The sequence below is a fragment of the Manacus vitellinus genome, unplaced genomic scaffold, assembly GCF_001715985.3.
Source record: "Manacus vitellinus isolate BGI_N305 unplaced genomic scaffold, ASM171598v3 scaffold_24_pilon, whole genome shotgun sequence".
NCBI classification, from domain to species: domain Eukaryota; kingdom Metazoa; phylum Chordata; class Aves; order Passeriformes; family Pipridae; genus Manacus; species Manacus vitellinus.
Window position 1 is genome coordinate 698,693 of NW_021939798.1, and position 23,703 is coordinate 722,395.

The 23,703-nt window shown below is 48.9% G+C and overlaps 1 protein-coding gene across 1 annotated transcript; it reads right to left on the bottom strand.

Moving 5' to 3' along the window:
• Nucleotides 1–15,989: 15,989 nt before the first annotated feature.
• LOC103766654 (protein SCO1 homolog, mitochondrial) lies at nt 15,990–23,697 on the bottom strand. Its single transcript, XM_029960014.1, has 5 exons — nt 23,662–23,697; nt 22,693–22,890; nt 21,689–21,781; nt 21,462–21,577; nt 15,990–16,950 (listed from the first exon to the last, which is right to left on the bottom strand). The coding sequence occupies exons 1-5, from the start codon at nt 23,690–23,692 to the stop codon at nt 16,822–16,824; spliced, it is 567 nt and encodes a 188-aa protein (XP_029815874.1). The 5' UTR covers nt 23,693–23,697; the 3' UTR covers nt 15,990–16,821.
• Nucleotides 23,698–23,703: the final 6 nt, after the last annotated feature.

Genomic DNA, 23,703 nt, shown 5'->3' on the forward strand with positions numbered 1-23,703 from the left:
AAGTGAAGCCCTGAAGACTGTCTTTTTCCTGGTTTTTCATTTATGACTTCCCCCACTCCCTATCAACATGGAGCCTGTCCTAGTCCTCTGGTGGGCAGCCACAGCGGGCAGGAATGGACACGAGCAGCTCATGCAGGAGGAAGAACAGGGACCTGTCCACGGTGAGGGCAAGGGAAAAATCAGCTCATGCCAGCCTGGGCAAGATGTTAGTTTTCATGCCTTAAATTCTCACCTTAACAATCAGTCAACAGAAAGCAGGAAGGAACAGGCTGACATCTCAGATCTCTGCAAGAGAAAGAGTGGAAGGTCAGACTTCACCAAAGCTACAGCCTCTCCAAAGGCCTGACACCCCTCACTTACTGCAAGCCACTGCGCCTGCTGAGGGCCAGCACAGTTCACCAGAGATCCGCCCTTCCCTGCCCAAGAAATGGCCCAGCAGGGAATCCACAGCAGAATTCCCACTGCAGCTACAACCTTGCGAAGCTCCAAGCACAGGGAACAGGACCCGTGGCAGGAGCCCTCTGCCACTCTGCAGGTCAGTCACAGCATGGCCACGAGCTTGGCCAGGACATCGGGAGCCACCAAGGGCTTTCTCCCTGACTGCTTTTATAGGCTCAGCTTGGTCCTCTTGGTTCAGCCCCTTCCCTATATTTGGAAGGAAGGGATTGACACTCCTGCCTGCTCACAATTCGTGTGCATTTTCTGCCATATACAGTGTGTAAGAAAAGGAGCTGCTCTTTTTCCAACTTTGGTAACTCTGGGACCGATCTGTGGTTTACAGATTTTTTCTTGTGAGAATTTCCTCTCCCAGTCACATGCTCTCCTGCCAGCTATGACCATGGCCAGCACTTCCTTCCACTCTCACCCACATGTCAAAGAAATAATAGTGCAGAAGGGACCTGCTTCCCTGCTCCTGCTCACAGGATGCCTGGGCAGAGCTGCACAGTGGTGAGGGAACCCAAAGCAGCCCTGTGTGGGGTGGAGACCAAGGCCATGGAAAGGAAAAAAGGTGTTAGGATCAGTTATGGCAACTCTTGTGGCTTCCCATCACTGCATGGGTCAGGGGGGATGGGATGAGAGGCCATGACTGAAATATGATGTGATAAACCATGGCAAAATAGAGACTAACCAGAAAGAACAACACCCAAATCTAGCCAGGGATGGACACTTCATGAATGCCAAACCTTGAATATGGTAAAGAAACGTAGCTCCAAATACAATTTTGGCTGCTCAGGATGTTCACTGCCCTTGCTGCCAAAAAGAGCTGCAGAAGCCTCATCACATCGTTCTAAGAAGGTTCTTAGACATGGATGATTGCAATTCCCATGTGAGACGGATATTGGTAAGGGTAAACAGTAGCCACAAAACCACTGGGCACTACCCCCTTTGTCAGCCCACTAGGACAGTAACAGCTCTGCTCAGTCCTGAGCACTAGTGACCCAGAGCAGCACTTTCACCTGAACCTCTGGGGCTGCAAGCTTGGCTGTGCCTGGGGAAGGCAGAGCTGTGTCTAGGAGAAACAGGCTGAGCAAGGACACACTGCACCTCTGCATCTCTGACGTGGGCAGCTCAGGCAGTAAGGCCTTGCCATAGACTCAGTCATTCCTCTCCCTTCCTCAGACCAAGGCTGTGCCACAGGCTTCTCAGACCACACTGCCAAAACACCCTTGAATCCACTTCAGCCAACATGTGTGCCCTGAAAAGCATAGGAAAACAGTGGGAATTAGCATGGAAAAAAAATACAACTGCAGCAAAATTCCCCAACTCTGCAGGAGAGGCAGGGAGACAGGCAGGACTTGGAGCTGAGCTCTCCCGTCTCAGGGGAGCACAGCCAGGCTGCTGCTGGGGTACTGCCTTCCTGGCCTAAAAATCTGTGATCCCAGGTGCACATTTCCAGTGAGATCAAGCCTTCACTGACTTTTGCAAAACCAGCAAAGTTGACTCAAAAACTCTTGAAAAGCGGGTATGAGTTCCCTGGGGCCAGAGCGGGCTTTGAAGGGAGGTCTCCCAGTCCCAAACATAGTTTGGTTGGTACAGAGCAGCCAGGCAATGACTGGCAGGAGCAGTGGGAGCCTTCATGCACAGATAGAGTGAGCTCCTGGTGCAGGAGAGGAAGGATCTCTGTTATGGTCATCTTCTGTTACCGCTCAGTAAGCCCTATTTTCTCTCTGTTCTGCATGGATGCTCATCCAAGGCTGCAGCACCAGCTTTCCCTCAGCAGAGTGAAGCCTACAGGTCTTGTGTGAAGCCAGAAGCCCACTCCAAATAGCTCCTGCCACCTCCCAAAGCACCACTCCAAGCTGGAGCACCCTGGGACACCTGCAGCTGCTGCTGCAGCACAGGGGACGTCACCTTGTCTTTAGGCCACAGTGGCTGACCCTGCTTGTGTTTGCACAACAAGAACTAACCTTGTGGGCTTGCAGCAGAGTCAGTCACCAGTGTTTTGAAAAACATGCTCCATGTTGCCCGTAATTTCATTTAAGGTCACTAAAAATGGACACGACAGCCACATATCTCATGAACTATGAATTCCTAGAATCCCCCTAAGCCTGGAGGATGAGAGGAAAGCTTTTTTTAGCCCTCATCCCTTGTGATCAGCCCTTTGAACTCAGCACAGTGAATGTACTGAGAGCAAAAACTGAGACACACCAGACCAATAAGCAGTTTGGGACTTTTTCCTGATACTGAATTGCCAGTGTGATTAAGACAGGGCATTTCCTGCTCCCAGGCATGCCCAAAGCAAGGGGGCTGGACCCCACCCACAGAATCATTAAGGTTGGAAAAGACCTCCAAAACCAGCTCAGGCTAAGCAGATCCCCCCTTTTTTAGAGGAGTTTGTGATTTGTCCCTCTGGGGTGCTTAACAATCCCCTGCACAGCACAAGTGGCTTCATGTCAAGCCCTTGGGGACTGGATGTCCTCCTGAAATCCTGTACTCAGAAGCTGGAACCCAAGTGTCACAGCCTGCTTTGAGTCTGATCCAGCCTCTTCCCTGTAGAAGAGACAAATCACTCCTTTATGATCTCCCCTGCAGAGTGGGAAGACCAGCTACCTTACCAGAGGGAAATACAGAGAGTTTCTAAAGTAGTTGCTCTCTGGAAAACTCCAGACACACAGAATAACAACAGTAATCTTTCTTCAGCTTGCTGAAATTTTGCAACTTTCTTGATTGGCTTGAAACACCAGCAGTGTCCCACTCATTCAATTCCTACTGTCATTTATAAGGGAGACTTAAGTTTCGTATCTATCATGGGACTTTCTGATTTTCAATCCCACAAAGCTGTCATCCCAAATCATACAGCTTGTCAATCATTCAGGGGCTCTGAAGCACAGGCAAGTCCAGACATAGGAAGGTTTGTACACTTATTTCTTGAGACAGGAAAATCTAATGCATGTTCTTAACACCAAAGAAAAAAACTCCAAAATTGAGATGTGCAGATTCACCTGCACTCCCCAAGTCTCCTGACATCCCTGCTTTGCAGTGTGACAGGCACAGTTTTGTATCTCAGCCCTTGCTCCAGGCTACCTTCTGTTAAGATTTTACAGCAACTATTATCTTGACAGATGTTTTCATATCATGATGGGGAACAGTATGAAATCAGAATGTGACTGTTGTAATGCAAAGTGGGGCCTTTCCAACAGCAGGCATGGAATAGCAATGCTGTGGTAGCTGGTTGTGTAGTTCATGGATCAGAATTAGAGATCTGAAAGTAATTAATGTGTATTTTTTTCAGCTACTAACCCATGTTAGGCTGGGGAGAACATGAAATGATGCTTCAGCTTGTGGATACACTGGATGGTCCTGAGTTAGAGATCTGAGGCAGGGCTCAGATGTTGTCGGTGCAGGGCTCAGCACACGCCTGTGACGAGCTGGCAGCAGGGGCTCCCCGTGGAGCCCCTTACTCCCCTTACTCAGTGCCAGTTGTTTTCCTGCACTCTGCTCCCACCTGGGCACCTGAACCAGCCAGGGAAAACTGGGAGAGTGGCTCTCATTGCCTGTGGGTGCTCTTTACTTCCACAGCTGGGTGTGGGGAGTTGGCACACCAGCGTGTGCCCAGGTGGCCAAGAAGGCCAGTGACATCCAGGCTTGTACCAGCCATGGTGTGCCTGTTCCTATGCTGGGCACTGCTGAGGCATCTCGAATCTTGTGTCCAGTTCTGGGCCCCTCACGACAAGAAAGATACTGAGGGGCTGGAATGTGCCCAGAGAAAGGAATGGAGCTGGGGAAGAGTCTAGAGCATAAATAACACCTGAGGGAGCTGGGGGCCTCAGCCTGGAGACAAGGAGGCTCAGGAGGGCTTCCAGGGGCACAGGACAGGGGAGCTGGAGGGGGTTGGGCTCTGCTCCCTGGAAACAAGGGACAGGATGAGAGGACATGGACTTAAGTTGCACCAGGGGAGGTTCAGGTTGGGCATCAGGAGGAATTTCTTCCTGGAAAGGGTGGTCAGCCATTGGCAGGGGCTGCCCAGGGAGGTGGTGGAGTCCCCACTCCTGGAGGTGTCCAAGGAAGGCCTGGCCATGGCACTCAGTGCTCTGGGGATGGGCCACACTTCCACACTTTGGAGTGACTGGGCTGGCTCCAGTCACTCCCATAGGACCAGCAGCCAGGAAACAGGAGATCCGAAATCAAACCTTTTCTTAGCCTTTGGATTTTCAACTGATGTCTCTCACCTCCCCAGAAGTGGAGACAGACGTTAAGAGTCAGTGTCAGAAGCAGAAGAAGGAAACCTGGTTGCAGCCTGGATGCTCCAGGGCTCAGCTGGTGGACACTGTGCTCCCAGTATAATGTCTGGTACTCGGTCCTGTTCATGAAGATACTTCTTATTGCACTCCCAGAGCTCTAAAACATCTCAAGTGTTTCACCTAGACCCCAGGACCATACAAGATTAGTCTCCTACCCACAAAGCCATGAGCTACAACAGGCCACACACAAGTGACATCTCTGCACCTGTGCAGGATCCTGCTCGCCCTCAGGAAAACCCAAAACAAGACGAGCACAGGGCTTGCTACTGTGAGCCCAGGTCACTGTGGTTCACCACAGCTCAATTCAGGTGCCTGTGGCCCAGAGTGAAGGCTCAGCTGCACGCCCATGTTGAGAGCAAGGGCCCCCTTTAACAGATCCTTTTAAATGAGAACAAAAAACAAACAAAAAAACCACTAAAAAAACAAACTAAGGCAAGAAACGCTGATGCAAAGGGAGAGATTAGTGGGTGAGGAGGAGTGTTGCACCTTCTCATGAGTCTGGATCTAGTGCAGGGACTCTCAGGAGGCTCTGTTGCAGCTGGAATAGCACAGAGGTGATGGCTGTGGTGGGACCAGCTTTCTGCCAGCACCGTCCCTCCACCCCTGTGGGCACAGCCCAGTGTGGGCAGCTCAGTGTACACAGCACAGCAGAGATGTGTAGACCTTTTCAAAATCAACCTGGTCTTACTGAAAATTACTCCAGGTAAAGGTCTAATTAAAGAGCTTGTCGTTAAATCTCCTGGGGTTTTCTCAGAAATATAAATTATCTAGAGAGAAACACTCTAAGAAAGCCTGAGGTGAGTGTCACAGCCCTTCTGCACTACAGCTCTGCTTTACAGCTGCTCCTTCAAAAGTCTTTGGTACTAAAGCCAACTGGAATGAAGTATACAGATAACATGCATCAAACTAAAGTTAAATCATGATTTAACTAAAGTTAAATCATCACTGCAGCTAAGTGTCTTCTGACACAAGGAATGGTGTTCCTTACTGCATTCTTCCTAATGTTCACCAGCTTCTGGTTTCAATTACTTTCAGCTTTCTAGGATATCAAATGCCTGGGCTGTTCTTGTTCCTGCCAGATGTTTCCAATGGAAGTTTTCATGAAAAATTTAGCAAAATACATCCATGATTTCTGGGCCTGGGGCTTGGAGCACATGTACTACAGGGAGCTGAAGTGGGCGCATGTACTGTGAGAGCAGGCTTAGATCTTTTCAATGTGGACCCAAAACCATAAAAAAGTGCCAGTACCAGACTGGGCAATGCTGATCTCCCTGCAAAGACCTTCTCTCTGATTTGGTCCCTAAGATCATTGAACCCAGAGCACCAACCTGAGGAACAAATAGGGAACAAATGGGGAACAAATCCCCTGCTGATCACCCAGTTCTTCCCTACAGACCCCACGGTGTCCCCACATGCCCTGGGGTTGCCCCTCTTTTCCAGGGACACCTCCCAAGCTGATGAGTGGCTTCACAGACCTGGATTCAGGGGCAGGGAGTAGGGGTTTCACACCCCTGAGTCAAGTGGACACCACAGAACAGCTTCCCATGCATGGGGTGGGAGAGAGAATGGTGCCAGGTCCCCTCTGCCCTGCAGCCAGCAAGATCTGGCCAGGCAAGGGGCCCATCATCTGGCTGAGCCTGAACCCAAGAGTTATAGTTGGCAGTGGGGCATCTGCTGCTTCTGTCCCAGCAACTGGTGGGAAACCCCAGAAAGGGCTGCAGGGACCACAGCTTGCTGGAGGACCTACACCAGTGCCTACCCAGGGGGTTGGTTACTGCAACATGCTCCCAGTTATTATGGAAAATGAAAGAACAAATCCCAGCAAATTACCCCTCAAGCTCCACAGTTTCAGCGTGAGGGCTCCACTCTGACCATGACAAAGTGTCTAAGCACATACAGGCCATTTCAGAGCACATGGGAGCCAAGGAATTACACAGACTGGACAACATCCATTCTCAACATTTTCTTATAAAAGCAAAACATACTTATTTCTTTGCCTCACAAGAGCTTGATAGGGAAAAGCAGCCTTTTTTTTTACTTGCTGAGTGCCTGGATGCCCTTCCTTAGCTCAAAGCCCTGGAGTCCTGCTCATCTGAACTCAGTGCTACTGGTGCCCAGGGCCACTGCCTCTCTCCCCACCCACACAGCCAGAGGCAGTGCCAGCAGATTGCCCCCATGAACAGGCATACTACATTTGGGGTTGGGATAAGGGGGCTGCTGCTCACAACAGGTAGTGGCCCTTAGCACCATCCCACCCTAGCCAGGACTGCTACAAGCTTGAGGTTCGGGTGGGCAAGAAATGATGTCCTAGGAAAAGTTAGGTGAGTCCCAGGCCAACACCACCCTGCTTCAGCTTCTCACGGGCAGAAGACAGTGAATCACCTTTCTTTGTGGCCAAAGCCCTCCTAGGGCAGTGCAGAAAGGCCCAGGGCACTCGTGTAGGTGAACATCTACTCACAAACAGCCCAGGGAACAGCAGCTGCAGGTACATCTGTTGCTCTGTGCTGCCAACATCATTGCAGACACAGAGCTGTCCTGAGGTGAAGGTCACAAGGGTGCTGTCACCATGAGCCACATTGCCTTGCAAGGCTCTCTCATCCCAGTGCTGCCAGGGAGCTTTTAATGCTGCCCTGCATTCAGAAAAGGGCACTCATGGCTCAATATACCCCCGCAAATTAAAGGTGGATTTGCTGGTTGGCGTCTATCTATTTTTGCACAAAGAACTTTGGGAGAACAAGGAGGTTTTGTAAGCTGCAGCTGAGTAAGTTCCCTGGCATGCTGAAGGAACCTGCTTTATTAAACTAGTAATACACAGCTTAAAACATGGAATGAGCTGGCTCTTGCACAGAGGAATGAATGCAATCATTCCTGCCCAGGTCTCCCCAGCACAGACCTTCATACTCCCAGCAGCACATACAACTGATGTAGGGCTGCTAGAAGTCAGGGGCTAGGCACTCTACTACCAGCACAGTTTCCTTCAAAAAAATCGGTTTCCATTTGAACCAACCCAAACCTTTTAAATTCTTTTCCAGCAGACAAATAGTCAGCTTTTTGCCTTTCCTTTTAGGCCACCAGATTTGCTCCTAAGGGTAATGCAGTAAAACTGACCTGCTTATGAGTTCATGTCTAACAGCAAGGACTGTGGTCGTTCCCCCTGTAGCACAGACCAGAATATGTGCTTCGCTCAGTATAGACTCACTGCCCCAAGGCTGAGGAGGTCCTAAGCAGCCCCAGCACACACTGTCCTGGAGAGACAGTTAGTCCAGTAGCAGGGACTGGAAAGCCTTGGTTGTAACTAGCAACTTCAGTGCATAAGGGCAGGCTGTTCCCAGCTCTTTTGACTCCTCAGAAGTCTGTACATTGCTTCTTTTACCTGACTGAAACACAACCTGATTTGCAGCTAGGTGCTGGAGAGCCCAACTCAATGCTCAGACTCCAGCTCCATCCATTAGTTCACCAGAGAGCATGTGAGACCCCTCACTCATCCCAGATCCTGGCTAGGGCCCGATGGGAGCACATCTTTGGAATGCAGGGTCAGTGCTGGGACCGTGCAAGTCTTATCAAGTGAGAAAAGGCTCACAAAATGTAGATATCTGCAAAGGCACTGAGAAAGGAAGAAAGAGCAATGATATCTCCAATCATACATGGCCTTGGTCCAGGCTGGGGATGGGCAAGACTTGCTCTCTTCCTCAGGCTGTGAGCAAGCAGCAAGGATGAAGTGGCTCTGGGTGGCTGCAGGAGGATGCTGAGTTTCAGTTTCCCACAATGGCCAGAAAACTTTGTCACTGAAGCTCAGTGCCATGGTTGCAGTTTCTGAAGAACTCCCACAACAATAGCTGACCTGAACCCTGAGTCTGCACCAGCTGAACCCCCGTGTGAGCAGAACAGCACTGCTCACCCCAGAGGAGGGGGTCAGGGAAAAGCAACAGAGCTGGGAAGAGCTCGGAGGGTTGCAGAGCCTGTGGCAGCCGCCGTGGAGGAACACGAGCAGAGTGGCAGCCACATGGCCAGGTGTCAGCTCAAGTGCACACCTCGGTCTTCCAGGCACCCCACAGTTGCCCCCAGGTCTGTCCCATCCCTTGGCCTAATGCCAGGTGTTTTGGTGCCCTCTGCAAAATCTGCTCTGGCCTGTGCTTAAGGCAGCTGTGCCAGCAGAAACCCCCCTGCTGCCTCCTTGTAACCCCAATATCCAGGAACAGGGACCTAAGACACAAAAGCAGCTTCCAATCCATGAGCCCTTGCAATGGGCACAGCAGAGCAGTCCTGAGCACTGCAGCCCTCTTCCCTGCCCTCTCTCACTGCCACTGCAGCTTGCCCCTGAGTCAAGATGGCTGGTTTGTGCTTTGGAGTGGCTTGGAAGTGCTCCTGAGATTGTTTTTGTCTCAAAGAAGGTGCTGGTACAAATCTGTGCCAAGCGGAGCATGGCTGGTGACAGCTGGGCCAGCAACCCAGGAGCATCCACAGGACCAGGCCAGCAAGACCCTGTGGTGACCCACCAAGCCCTGGAAGCAGAGGGGCCCAGCGGGCACCAACAGGAATGGGAGCTTGTTTGGAGGCAGCAGGTAAATCTAGTGCTGTGGGAAACACCTGCCCTGAAATTGTCCTGGACAGTCCCTCCAGGGCACACAGCAGGATGCTCTGGCTGGGGACAGACCCCAGGGACTGCACAAAGCCCTGTGTGAGCACCCATGACCAGGGCAGCCCTCACTGCCCCAGCACAAGGTTGGAGCTCCAAAAAGCCCTGCTCCAAAAGCCTCACGCTGGGGAACAGCTCCAGCTCAGTACAGAGAGCAGAGCTGCTCCACAGCTCCTGGGCAAAAACAAACTCCTTTGGCATGAACACTGAGGACCTGACCCAGACTGGACCAGGCCAGGGAGCCACAGCCTCTGCTGCACCTGCCTGCACAAGGGAGTTTGGCAGCTGCTCATGGAGCAGATACATTCCTGTAATCTCCTTATGATCAAAACTGAATTTGGGCTGAGCCCTTTTGGCTATCCCTGCAGGCACAGAGAGTATTTTCACACTGGGAGCATACATGTGACAGAGTATGGAAAAATAAAACCTGATTTGGATTTTGCCCGGATGACTGTGGACCAAGGCCCAACCTGCCTCCCACATCTTCTCAGGAGACATCAGCTTGCTTATCTGAGAGGTTTCTTCTTTAGATGCAGATAAAAAATAGTGAAGAGGGAAAAAATGCACACAGAAATGTGTTTGGAGTACATCTCTGGGACATAAAAGAGGTGCCTGGGAACAGTCAGTGTCCATTTATCATGAAGTAAATCATACCTGCCCATCCCAATTGCCTTTTGTGATGGAATGACCAGATCTGCAGTTGTAGAGAGAACAGTGGGCACTGACCAACCTCAGCTTCCAGAACCACCTGCCACAACACTGTTGGGTCCAAGAAAGGAGTTCATGGCCTGGCTGGGTGGGCAACTAGATGGGTGAAGAACCTGGTTGGCAGTAGGAGAGAACAGTTGTTGATGGGTCATGTGCTTTGGAGCAGCCCCTTTGTCAATCACCCGGCAGAGGAAACACCACACTGGCTTATCTTGCTTTGCAGAGGGCAACATGGGGAGGGACAGCCAATACCTCTGGATCAGAGCTGCCATCCAGAGGGATCCAGGCAGGCTGGAGGGATGTGCTGACAGGAATCTTATGAAGTTCAACAAAGACTAATGCAAAGTCCTGCACCCAGTAAAGAAATCATCATCATTATCATGGCTAGGCTTGGTGAACGAAGATTTGGCAAGGACTCTATCCCCACTTGCGACAAAACCTTCGAGCCCGCGCAATGGATTTTTTAGGTGAGACACAGCATGCGCAGAACTGGGCCCACCCTTTAGTCCTAAGGTTCATCTGCCAAGGCCGAGCGAGCTTGGACGGTGGCAGCGAGGTCCTCAGGATGTAGGTTTAATTAGAGTGACCTTCTCTTAGGTGGATGGCCTTACAAGGCTAAGTGAGCTCCACCTGCCCGGGTTTGGGATTAGAGTTGTCCTTCTCCTAGGATGATTGCCAGAAGGCTTGTGAGCCCATCCTGCCCATGGACACATTTTATCTGACCCTTCAGTTTTCATCTGTTTGGCGTAGGAGACCCTGCCAAAGGCATGTACCATCGCCAGCATAGCTCACAACCTCATAGGGGCACACAAGCTTCTCCCCCGCTAAAACGATTGGGGCAAGCCTTTCACTCCCTACTTTTCCCCCAGTCACCTACACTCAAACCCAGGGATATTCCCAGGGACATTCCCTTGCCCTAAGCACCCTTTCAGGATACTATAGTTCCAAAACAAACCATTCCTGGGCAGTAGCCACAAGCGAGCCAAGCTCAGCACATTCTGCCCTCATTGCAACAATGTTGGAACAGAGAGTGATCCCAAAGGCACCCCCGGGCAGGGTGGGCACACAGATAAGGGGTCCCTGCACCCACCCAGGGCTTGGGTACCTCCCACAGCCCCAGCCCAGCCTAAACCCCCCAACCCCCTGGAAGAACCCAATACCTACCCTGACCTTACCCTCCCCCTCACTGTGTTACCACAGATCTTCCCTCACACAGCTCACCCGAGACACTCCAAACAGGACTGCCCCGCCCACCCTCCCGCTGGTCCAGGGACCCCACGGCCTGCCCGACCCCCTCCCTCTCCCCCAAACTGAACTGGCAAACCTCTGTGCGCTCCAAAGTTCCTCCTCTCCTCTCCCTCGAGGCCACAACCCCTGCCGGGCAGTGCAGTGTGGCCCCCAGTAAGGAAAACATCCTTAAAAAAAAACCCACATGCTGGGAGTGGGCTGGGAACAGTTTGAGAATCTGAGGTCAAGACAGTCAGGGACCTTGAGCTGGCCATCACATACAACACAAAGAGAGGATGAGGGAAGAGGGCTTGCCCAGACTGGGAAGGACAAGGCTTCAGGAGGATCTAACAACAGCCTTCCAATATCCATGAGAAGGCTGTCAAGAAGACGGAATCAGTCTCTTCACCCTGAAGTTAAAATGCTGATTGAAATGAGAAGTTCAAACTGGATTTAAAGAAAAATACTTGCTTTAGCAAATCTAGAGAGGTTGTGCAGCCTCCATCCTTGGAGGTTTTCATGCCCTAGCTGTTTAAAACCTTAAGCATCCTGGTCTGACCTTGCAGCTGCCCCTACTTTGAGCAGGAGGTTGGACTACAAACCTCCCAAGGGTCCTTCATATCTGTGTTATTCTATGATCTGGGCTGAAAATGTAATACAGGGCTTTGCAGATGTTTAAAGCCACAGTCTGTACCTCTTCAGTCCCTGGCTCTGCCCATGCTGGTGCTGAGAAAATTCCTAAAATTCCTCATCCAGGTGGCTTAAGTGTCACTCATTAGTTGAGCTCCTCCATGGCATGAGGAATGCGTTGTCTTCCTTGGGTAGACAAATGAAGCTTTTCCTCATTCCTCAGACATCTTGTCACTAGCCCCCAGCCTGGGATGGCACCAGTGTTATGGATCTCAGCCACTCAGAGGAACTAGTATTTTCCAGGACATATATCCTGGGGCCGGGTGTGCCTTGGGCACACACAGCAGAGCTCTGTGGATTGGCCCCAGCCAGGACTGTGCTCTGTCCTCCCTCTGTCATGGCACTCAGGGGCTCCCATCTGCCTAAGGTAGCACAGGTTCACCTTGCACAGCACCAGGTTCCAACAAATTTGGTTCCCAAGTGAAACTTGTCCTCCAGTAGTTTCCAGCATCCCCCAGCCCCAGCCCAGTGACCAGCACAGCCCCACCACAAACCTGCCCCCGCCAGAGCTGAGCTCCCTCCCTGTGGGCCGGGCACTGTGCTCGGGGCTACAGGGAATTTGGGTACAACACCTACAGAGGGAGTTTGATCCATTTCTAATACTGGACTGGAGAAACACTGAACATCCACTGACAAAGCATCTCCAAGCACCCACAGCACATTTGCTGTCACTTCCAACCAGCTCTGCCTCCTCCCACTGATCACCTGGCACAGTCCTTGGGCCTCCTAAACACGCAGGGAACAGACCTGTGCTCCCTGCTGTCAGCAAGGCAGGGCAGTTGCCTAAACAACATGTTTATTGTTTTTAAGAAACAAACAAAACTCCAAACAAATAAGAAACCAAATACCAAACAACAACAACAAAGCCAAAACCCCACAAACAAACACAACAAAAAACCCGCCTCACTACCAAAGAAAGCTTCCCTCCTGGGAAAGGCCAAGGGAACAGTGATTGGCACAGTCAATGTGAGAGGCAGAAGGGAGCAGGACATCCTGTTGGGAGGGCAAGGGACACATCCCTCCATCCTACATTTCTCTGGGCCCTTCCCACACAACCCCAGTCTTCCTAGGTCAGCTGGCTCTGCCTCTCAGGGCACAAAAAACAAGATAAAGGACATGACAGTTCTGTCAAAACATTTTGGAGAAGTCAGGAACCCTGCATTTGTCTCTGTAGCTGAGTCAGCTGCAAATGAGCTTTAGGGAAATCAGTGTAGATGGGGTGACCCTTGCCAGGATGCAGCCCATGAGCGGAGTTTGCAAAGCCTTGGGAAAGAGGCACCCCTTGTCCAAATCCTGCTTTAACTTGGCTCAGCTGTAACACCAATTCTTTCTTCTGAGCAGGTGTTTCTGGCTAATTTGTGTTATTTTTACTTACTATTGCCTCATACAATCCTGGTTTTACACCGACTGTACTCTGTGCAGAATAAGGTATTTGGCACTAACACACTGCTACAATATTTGAAATACAAGCCTGCTGTGACAGCAGAGACCTTGAGAAAGGCAGACAAAGGCTGCTGTGCAGAGCAGAGCCACGGGATGGTAAAACATGGGGCAGAGACTTGTCCCTGAAGACTCCACAAACACCAACAACTCACAAGGGGTTGAATAAATGACCTGAAGGTGTCACTCATGAAAGAGATCAAGTACCCAATGTATGTGAAAATGCATGGGAGGGGTCATGTGGAGTCACGCAGCAGAAAAAGGAGCATCTTGCAGTAGGACCGACTTCATTACAGAGCCAGCACTTGTTACACAGACATGGGGTGAGCAGTAGCTGTTTAGTAGCAATTTACCATTATCCAGCAATCATAGAATCATAGAATCAGCTGGGTTGGAAAAGATCTCTGATATCATCAGGTCCAACCCTTGATCCACTGCTGCTGCAGTTACTAGACCATGGCACTAAGTTCCTTCAGGAACTACAGTCAGTATCCACTATTTCTTTCATGTTGCCAGTAACAACTGATCAGAACCTACTGCACATCATTGTGGTGAGCAACAGGCCCTCTCCTGACATTTTTGCATGAGTGTCTCCTTTCCATCAGCTAAACCCCCTCCCTCTAAACTCCTCCTGCTGTGGAGCCTGCACGTGCCCCGTTCCATGCAAACCACCAGCAGCACAGTGATTTTGGGGAAGGCTCAAGGAAACTGCCATGCTTCTCATTACCTGGGAAACAGAGGGGTAGTCAGAGCCCCCAGACACCAAGGGAGGGTTCAGTGAGGAGTTCTGGCACTGGCGTGGGAAGAGGGAAACACCCACATGGCACAAAGACAATGCTGGCATATCAGTGCCTGCTGCTGACGGAGATTCCCACGCTGCCACAAGAGACAGGGACCCAGGCCATGCCCTGTGCCTGGAACAGGCTACCTTACAAACTCAAACCACTCCTCTACTGATCACAACTCAGTGATCAGTTACATAAAATGGCTTTTAAATAAATACATCCTCCCTCTTCCTTAGCCCCACAATCAACCCTCTGCACTTTTACCTTTGAAACAGTCTCTTTCCCACTCCTTTTGGAAGACAGATATGGCTGAAAAACAAGTATTACGAGTCTTTCCATTCCCTAAAGAGTCAAATTACAATATTGAAATCCATCTTTTCTCCACAGGCTATCTTAAGTGCTTGGGAATAATTAGGAGAAGCACAGACTTTAAAGAGGCAAACAAGTGTCCTGGATCAGCTGCTCCATTGCTCAGTCCCACTCCCATCACGTCTCCTACACCAATATTGGATGCACATGGGCTGACAGGAAGCTCAGCATTCCCAGTAATGTTCACTGGGAGCCCAGAAAGCCAACCATACCCTGGGCTGCATCAAGGGAAGCAAGGCTAGCAGATCAAGGGAGGGGATTTTGCCCCTCTACTCTGCCCTGGTGGAGCTCCAGAGGTCTCCGGCCCAGCTTCCACAGGATTATCAGCAGCAGGTCAAGCCATGGCCTGTCTTGTTTCAAAACAAAGTGGTGCACAAGCACCTGCACATAGAAATGCAGGGCCAAGAGGTGCCAAAAGTCAGCTCTGTAAGGGAAGTTTTGAGAATTAGTTACCTCCAGGATTGTGGGGAAAAACAAACAGCAAGGAAAGGCTTTTCTGAAACAATGCTGACACTTGCAACCCATCCATGAAAACAAAATCATTATTGCCAGGGTACCACTTATCACAGACACTAATACCATTGATAACACATTGGACTTGATGCACCTTCTTATTGATAGAAGACGCAAGTGTGAAATTTCCTTTGGAACCACTCCTATTGCCTACTGCAGTCAACCCAGCCAGCACAAAGAGGAAAAATAAAAACTCATTTCCTTTTCAGCTGTTGAGGTTAAGCCTACCAGGACACTTTTCAAAACTCCCACTGTAAACTGATAAAAAAAAAAATCTTGCTTTAAAAGACAAAAAACCCCTTCTTTAAACTATGTAGTATCTGAAAGGCAAAGAAAAAAATATCCTATCTTGGAACTTTGGGAATCTTCCTTCCTTGAGAGACCTTTACGAGAAGAACTCCGTGTGAGACATACTCTATCACAGCAACATTCCAGACACCCTCAGGAGGCACTACAGTACAGGGCAGTTGATGTGGGCCTGCACTCCTCAATTGTGGTTTAGAATTGCTCTGGAACAGGTCAAGTTTACTGTTTTTCACAATTTTGGAAAGACAGAAATTTTCTATAGACCCTGCACCTTCCCCCGGACAGGAATGTTCTCTCCCACACTCAGAACACCAGTGCTACCTGCAGGAATACTTGTGTTCAGTCTAAGACACTCTGGGACTCACACCAAGAACTCTTCTGGTTGTCTCCTATGGGCCATTCTGTGGGGTTCAGCTGCCTTAAAAAAGCACTTTAGGCTTCTGGTGTGCACAACCAGAAATAAAGACTGCTTTCTGCAAAGAGGGAAAACACAGCAAGAACACGAAGCTTGACCGGCATACAAAGTTCTGATGATATTGTAGTGAAATCTAAGTAAGGAAAAAAAAATATATATTGCCTATACAAAGAAATCTTTATTTTTAAATGCTGCACTGCATAAAATGCATCTGATTGCCAGCCCTCTGCATGGACACAGCCCCCTCCACCCTCCTACTTCCCTGCTCAGCACAAGCAGAGCAACTATGCACACAATCATTTACGCCAGAAGAAAAACCTATTTGCAACCCATTTCTCTTTTCCTTATAAGTGAACAGTGTTCACCTGGAAAAATCATTAGAAAAACCCCTTTCATTTCTGCATTCAGATGAAGAGATCATGCACACTACAGGGCTGGTCTCACGCATGGAAGCTGCCGGTGCTTTCCATGCCCTTCACCTTCTTAACCTGGATAAAGGAGCACTCTTAAGGCTCTCCTGCTTTTAATAGTGCAACTGCCTCTCCCAGAAGGCAAGACAGTACAGAAAAACCAGAGGGCAGAGCTCCTCTGAGAATGCCATGGCCCCATGGCTTTTCACCAAGCAATCCTCCTGCAGTGACCGTCCTTTGTTGGTGTCTTGCCAAGAGATACCAGTTAATTTTACCAGCAGCACACACATTCTTCCCAAATGAAAAGTGCTTTCCATTTTTTGCTCCCAACAATGTTTCAGAGAAGTCCCAAATTTCACTTGGTAGCCTAGATCTTGCTGCAAATAATATCCACGGGAAAGGCTCGGCAGAGATCTTTGGTAATGGTAATTTGCAGAAACAGGATTGCCTTTCTTGTTTGGAAGAAAGGACGCATGTTGTGATAGGATGTTACACTTGTGTGCTTCTGCTTTAATGCCAGTGTCCAACCACAGCCAAACCCACAGGTGATGTTCACAGCAATCTTTGAAGACCTTGTGGTTTAGGATCTGTATTTTCTCATGTGTGCAGCAATAGAAGCCGAAATCTCGGTGCTCCTCTTATTCTGGCCATAATAGTCCACAAAGTCACCATCAGGTCCGAGGAGGTACATTATTATTGTGTGATCCACCTGCAAGAGAGCACAACACAGCTTGGTAAGAGATTACAGAATCACACACCACCAGGTCAGAAGGGACCTCATGGATCATCTGATCCAATCTCTCTTGGCAAAAATACAGCCTGGACAAGATGGCCCAGGACCCTGTCAAGCCAAATTTTAAACGTATCCAGTGTTGGAAAACTGCCACTTCCCTGGGGAGATTATTCCAATGGCTGATTGTTCTCATTCTGAAAATTTTTCCTCTTGTGTCCAATTGGAATCTCCCCACGAGTAACTTGTACCTATTGTGCCTTGTCTTTTCCGCATGACTCCCCGAGAAAAGGGAGCTTCCATCTTCTTTGTAGCCACCGTTTAAATACTGGAACATCCTGCACATCTCTGTCAGCAGCAACAGTGTCTAGTTCAGCCTTCGGCAGCTGCAAACTTCTCCACAAGAAGGTAAAGCAAGACAAGGAAAACCTCAGCATCACTGCTTCTCTTCTCTCAGGCACATGCTGGGATTGCTGGGGTGTCTGTGCAGGGCCAGGAGTTGGACTCCCTGATCCTCATGGGTCCCTTCCAACTCAGGATATTCCATGATTCTATGATCACCTCAGTGATCTCTGCTGGTTTTACCCAATAAAATAAACAGAGAAAAGTCGTTGCACCCTCAGAATGTGTGCAGAAATACTTTCAGCAGACAAGTCTTGTCTAAACAGGGGCCCCTTCCTGCAAACCTGAGGCTGATGGTCTTCTCCCAGTTTCCCTCTACTTCTCATGATGCTCCACGATGGTCACAAGGTATTCAAGCTCCTGCTGCTAACAGAATGTAAATGCAATATAAACAGGAGTATTTTATTAAACCAAGCTCACTGTCAGCAAACAGCAGGATCCAGCACCTCACCATGGTGGGGGAGCAGAGCCAGGAGTGGCCACGGGATACAGGAACAAGCAGGGCAGGGGCCCCCCCTGCCGGCCCCGAGACACCCTCACACACGGATCTCCTGGGCACTCCCACTGGATTTATACCAAAATTACAGAATACACCAAGTTGGAAGTGACCCACAAGGATCACTGAGTCCAACCCTCAGCCCTGCACAGGCCCATCCCCAAGAGTCACCCCCTGTGCCCCAGAGGATCAGCCAAACCCTCCTGCAGCTCTGGCAGCCTTGGGGCTGTGCCCACTGCCCTGGGGAGCCTGGGCAGTGCCCAACCAGCCTCTGGGGGAAGAACCTTTGCCTGAGATCCAACCTGAGCCTGCCCTGACACAGCTCCAGCCATTCCCTGGCTGCTGTCCCTGGTCCCCCCCGAGCAGAGCTCAGTCCCTGCCCCTCCTCTGCCCCTGCCCAGGAAGGTGGAACTGCAGTGAGGTCTCCCCTCAGTCTCCTCCAGCTGAACACACCAAGTGCCCTCATTAACTCCACAGCACATTTATTTAAATGCCACTGCAAACACTGCCTGCACCCAACTGTGATCACACCTTTATCAGCAAAGACACAAAGTACTGGCGATGGAGGCCACGAACCTGTGATTGCTGGGGACTGAAACACACCTGTGCACTGACTTGGGTTTAATTCAGATATTTTACTCCGGTTTCAAATTCCCAAGATCAGATCACAAAATCAAATTGAAGGAGACAATTTGTCTTAAGCAAGATAAATCACAATTTAGATCCTTCCAATGGAAGCTAGCATAAAAAAAATTGAAAAATCAGGTTGCCTGCTCAGAACATCTTAATTCCCTGGGTAGTTTGGGTGCAAAAAACAGTTTTTCAGTCTCTGCCTGCCTGAAGCCTACACTGTTCCCACTGAGTGTTCTGAAGGTCACAATTTGAGTTTCAAATCTTGTAAACTGCAGACTAAAACATATAAATTGGATATTCTGGTATTGATAATTACAGAATTGAGATTATTAAATAGGAACTAGTAATATTGAAGTAGTACTTGAAAAATTAAAATAGAAACTATCGTTTCTAAATGCTCATCTCAATGTTCTTTTCAAGTCAAAACAAGCAGCAAATGCTGCAGAGGACTTGTTCCTCTTCCCTACCCCACAGCAGATGACAGAGAGCCCACTCCTGCACAGACATCAGACTTCATCATCTGCTGGGAACACAGGTCCAGGCAAGACATAAGGAGGAAAAAAAACTTACTGGAAGAACTGACAGAGTATAAATTACCTGGATCTGTCTCAGGTAGGCACAAGACCAGCCTCCAGCTCTCCCTCCCAGGCCTGCTGTTGCTGCTATCCTGTTTGCACTCTGTTCCTGAGTCCTGTGTCCCCTGCCCTGAGCATGCAGAGCCAAAACCCAAGAGCCTATGAAGAATCCTGGGGAGATGTAGATATACTCTTCCTCCCTGGCACCACATCTGGGGCTCCTAGGCTGCTCTCCTACTTCCAGTTCACTGGCCTTTCTTCCTTGCTGCCCTTCCCTCCCCTCAGACTCACAGCCCTAACACAGAGCAGTGGTCCCCTCCTGGATCCTGAATCCCTTCCCCTATGCCCAATGTCACCCTCCAGCCTCCCTCCAAGCTGCTGTCATCCATGGAGTTATTCTTCTTGGCTGAACCCCCGTATTGTCCCTTCATGGCCATGCCAGGATCCAGGTGTGCTTCAATAGAATCCACATGTAGTTCACTTGCTAAGCACCAGCACTCATTCAGCTTTGCTGGCCTCTTTCCATCAGCTCTCCTCAACTTCAGTTCACTTATTTAGTGTCAGGTTCTATGGAGTTCTTTCCCTCTCCTGAGCAAGCATCCTTTGCCAATCCTGTTCCTATAACCTGTTATTGCATTCCCACAAGCCCCCTTCTAAAAGTCTGATATTAGGCAGTATCTTTAGATTGATTTCATATTGATTTAAATTGTCATTCAGTTTCTCCATTCAAATACAGTATCTTAGTCACAGGCTTCTGTATCTTTCCAGTTGCCATTTCAAGTGAAAACAAGTTATTGATCTCCCACCTCAGTGATGCAGAGCAGTGGACATCACCAGTGATTTCATCTTCTCTTCACTGAGATCATGTGTTGCTCTTGCTCCTTCTTTTCATGCACCACTGTTTTTGCTCCCCCAATCTTTTTGGATAATTTTTTTGCGGGACTCAGGTAGTTTTAAGACAGATTAAGAATCAACAATACTGAATTAGACCAAATTCAATTTGCCTCAGCATCCCACCCCAAACAGTGGCCAACAACAGTCGCTTTAAAGAAAGAGTATAAAATCAGCACCAAAAATACGTTACCTTCCTCTATTACCTCCCAGTTTCCAAACACTGTCATCTCACAGACTTCCTGAACTACACAAGATTTCTGTGCATGTCATAACCCTCAAAAGATTGTTTTTTCCAAAGACTAAGAACAAGTCTCCCTGTGGACTTCCACCATTTGCACCTGTACCAAGGGATTCCACTCCTCATGTGCTCACTGCAATGAGAATCATTACCTTTCCTTTTGAACCTGTTTTTAGTTTCTTCTGATGTCCTCAGTTCTTGTAATGAAGAAAAAAACAAGGCAGATCATGTAAGATGTAACCTCACTCTTCCTATCACCTGTACCTGCTTTACTCTTCCAGCTTGCTCAGAATTTGGCAAGACAGGAAGGTCTTGGCAGCAGCTCAGAGCCCTATAATCAATCCTGTCCCTTGCAGAGAAGTGGAAGTTTGACTACCCAGTTCAGCCTCACTTAAACCTCATTTTCTTCCTTCACACTGTTACTTATGTATTTTATTCCCACTTAATATAGCATTAATGAACATGCTCTCTCTTGCAGGTTGTTTGTCACAGGAAGAAGATGCTCACAGTATTTGCAGGGAGATATCCAAGTCTCTTGCCAGGAAGACTCCATTCCTTGGTGTCAGTTTGGCAGAGAATGAGTTCTTACTCACTTTTACTTCTCATTTCTCCTACTTCCTATTTCCTTATGTCATAGGTTTGAAAAGAGATGTCGGAACTTTTTCCTAGGGTCCCGTTTCCCCCCACTCATCTGTTTCTGCTCCCAGGACATTTTGCCTTCAGTTTTTCTCTTCCTTCCCCGGGTTGCTGCAGGTTTCTCCCCCTCCCAAGAAAATTGGGACTTTGTTTTGTTTCTTCTGAAAGTTTTTGATTGCATCATTTGTTGTTTATTCAGATTTTGTTAATAAAAAGCTGTTCTTTTCCTTTTCCACACTTCCACCTGAAGTTTCTTAATTTCTAAGTTGTAATCTTGTTAAACTAAGACACCTTAATTTCCAAGTTCCATTTTCTCTTTGGAGCACACAGGAAGGCAGCCAGTCAAACACATTACATTGAACTAACTGCCAGCCTTACTGGTTCCTGTGCTACTGTCTGCAGGCCTGGGCTGGGACACGTTTTGAACATGCTTCAGTGAGGTTCTGAGCTTGTAAGAGGACACTTTGGTTCTGACTGAGACAAACAGCTTAACAGATCAGTGCAACAAGGGCTCTGTCACCTGGAACTTCAGCACAGATCCAACAGCTGGTTTTAAAATCTATATGCTGCTCTTATCCACAGCCTTTCAGTAGGCAAAGGTCCTACTCTTACTTACTATGTAGTCGTTGTCCTCATCCTTGGGGCCCTCGCTGTAGTACACACGATAAGCTTTAGCCACTTGGTCAATCTGTGCCCTGGTACCAGTCAACCCGACCAGCTTTGGAGAAAATTCTAGATAGAAGCAAGACGTACGCATTTTAGTGAAAAGAATCCCTTCAAGAGGCTCCTTTCCAGTGCTCTGTATTACATGCTATGAGACACAGAGAAAGAAAGCAGTAATACCTTTAACATATTTGGCAATGGCTTCTTGGTTGTCCCTCTCAGGATCGATGGTGATGAAGAGTGGGGTCAGATTAGGCAAAGATGGAATTTGTTCTGTGACATTAACAATTATTGTTTATTTTATAAAACCAGAAATCATTTTTCATCTCCCTTCAAACAAACTCACAGCCAAGTAACATCAGGCCAAGCCCACCCTAAGGAACTAAAAAGGCCATTTTGTGCAGCTTAATCTATCTAATTTGTGAATGATTCAAATGCTATGAGACGCAATGCTCTGTGTCTGTGCTGGGAGCTTCCAGCTCCCCCGCCCCCGAGCCCCTGCCCTGCTCAGGAGGGATGACAGACTGGCTGTGCTGCAGAAGACGTGGTGGTGTGATGCACATTTGGAAGCACAGTGGCGCACACAAGGGAAGCATGCTGGGATGGGAGAACAGGAGGAAATGTGAAGACACAATTCAGGCTCTTTCCCTCATGTTCCAGCCAAAGCCTTGGCTGTATTTCCTTCTCTTTAGTCTGTTTTCCCACTTGGCTGGGTTTACCACTATCCCTGCCCCATAATTCTTCAGGGCCTGCAGGCTGAGAAACTCATAACACACGGCCTTCCCCCTCCCTCCATTTCGCAGTACAGTAGTTCTGCTTCAGGAGAGACCCTCACAGAGATTTGTTCTCAGGATGAATAAAATAGAGGGAAAAAAATCCTAACACACCTCACAGTCACTTCTTGGCAAAAATATAATGCAGGTGCATTCCCTGTGATCTGCCACCACCATGTTTTATTCCCAAGTCTCCTGTTATGGAAAGACCAGTGCTGTCATGTCAGACACTAGTGACAGGCAGATTGATCTATGGATCATTTAGCAATTAATTCAACTACTGAATAGCAGCCAACAGCATTTTTTAAAGAAGATCATCAGTTATCACCATTTGTGACATTTCATTAGAACAAACCTGACCCTCCCATAAACAGGACCTCTACACCCACTGAATCCCCTGAATTCTCATACCAATTTCATCTACCACTGCAATCATTTTCTCCAGTTCATCGGGACAGACGTCAGGGCAGTGAGTGAAGCCAAAGTAGATCAGCACCCACTGGCCCATGTAGTCCTTGCTGGTTCTGGGCTGCCCCTCGTGGCTCACGAGCGAGAAGGGCCCTCCCAGCAGTGGCTTCCCAATGCTTCGGTTTCGTTCCTTCTCTAGCTCTACAAAACACAAGAGGAGATCAAACACGTCCATGTCACAATCCCTGCTGCTTCCCCGGTGAGCCTTGGAAGCAGCCAAGTCAGGCACCACACTGGGTCATGGGCAGGGCATTGCCAGGTCAAGATCCACCAACACCTGTCACGCAGAACCCAATGTGCACATGGCTTCCAAAAAGCGTTCCTTTTGGACAAAATCAAATATATCACTAAATTCCTCTGAAACATAATATCTTTCTTTATTGTTATCTGATTGCATTTTTGTTTAAAAAGAAAGGGGGGATAAAGAGAGAAAGGCGATTTCCCACTTGGCCTGGTGGGAAATAGGAAAAAACAGCATCCTTTGCAAGCTGAACACACCCTAAGAGCTGTAATATCTCCGTTTTCAACAGTAAATCCATGAAAAGGAAAGGTATGGGCATTTCCTGTAGGAGAGGGCAAAGCTCACGTGCCTCACAGAGGGAACCCAATGTGCCCACAACACCCAGCTCCCCGTCTGAGCTGCATCGCCTGGTACAGCGCATGCAGCCAAACACAACTATTCTAACCTCAGAACTTTCAAACGCTGAATTTTGCTTTTAATTTTTGAAAATTTTCCACAGCACTTCCGTACACACAGGCACGGAGTGACCCTCTGCAAAGCTGTGATACCGAGCGATGCCTGAGTGGATAAAATACACCTAAATATAAAAAATACATCGCCTGAGTACAAAAAATACATCGCCTGAACACGAGACGCGGCCCCGCCGCTGCTCCTCCATCGCTCGCACTCACCCTGCTCCTTGCGCCGCTTCACCGCCTTCATGCCGACCAGCA

Bases quoted from the DNA above. Each gene is read 5' to 3' on its own strand.
- LOC103766654 (XM_029960014.1), bottom strand. From the start codon at position 23,692: ATGAAGGCGGTGAAGCGGCGCAAGGAGCAGG. The intron at 22,891-23,661 runs GTGAGTGCGAGC...TGTGTTTTGTAG, and splicing joins GAAGCGGCGCAAGGAGCAGG to AGCTAGAGAAGGAACGAAAC. The intron at 21,578-21,688 runs GTATTACTGCTT...GCTTCTATCTAG, and splicing joins CATTGCCAAATATGTTAAAG to AATTTTCTCCAAAGCTGGTC.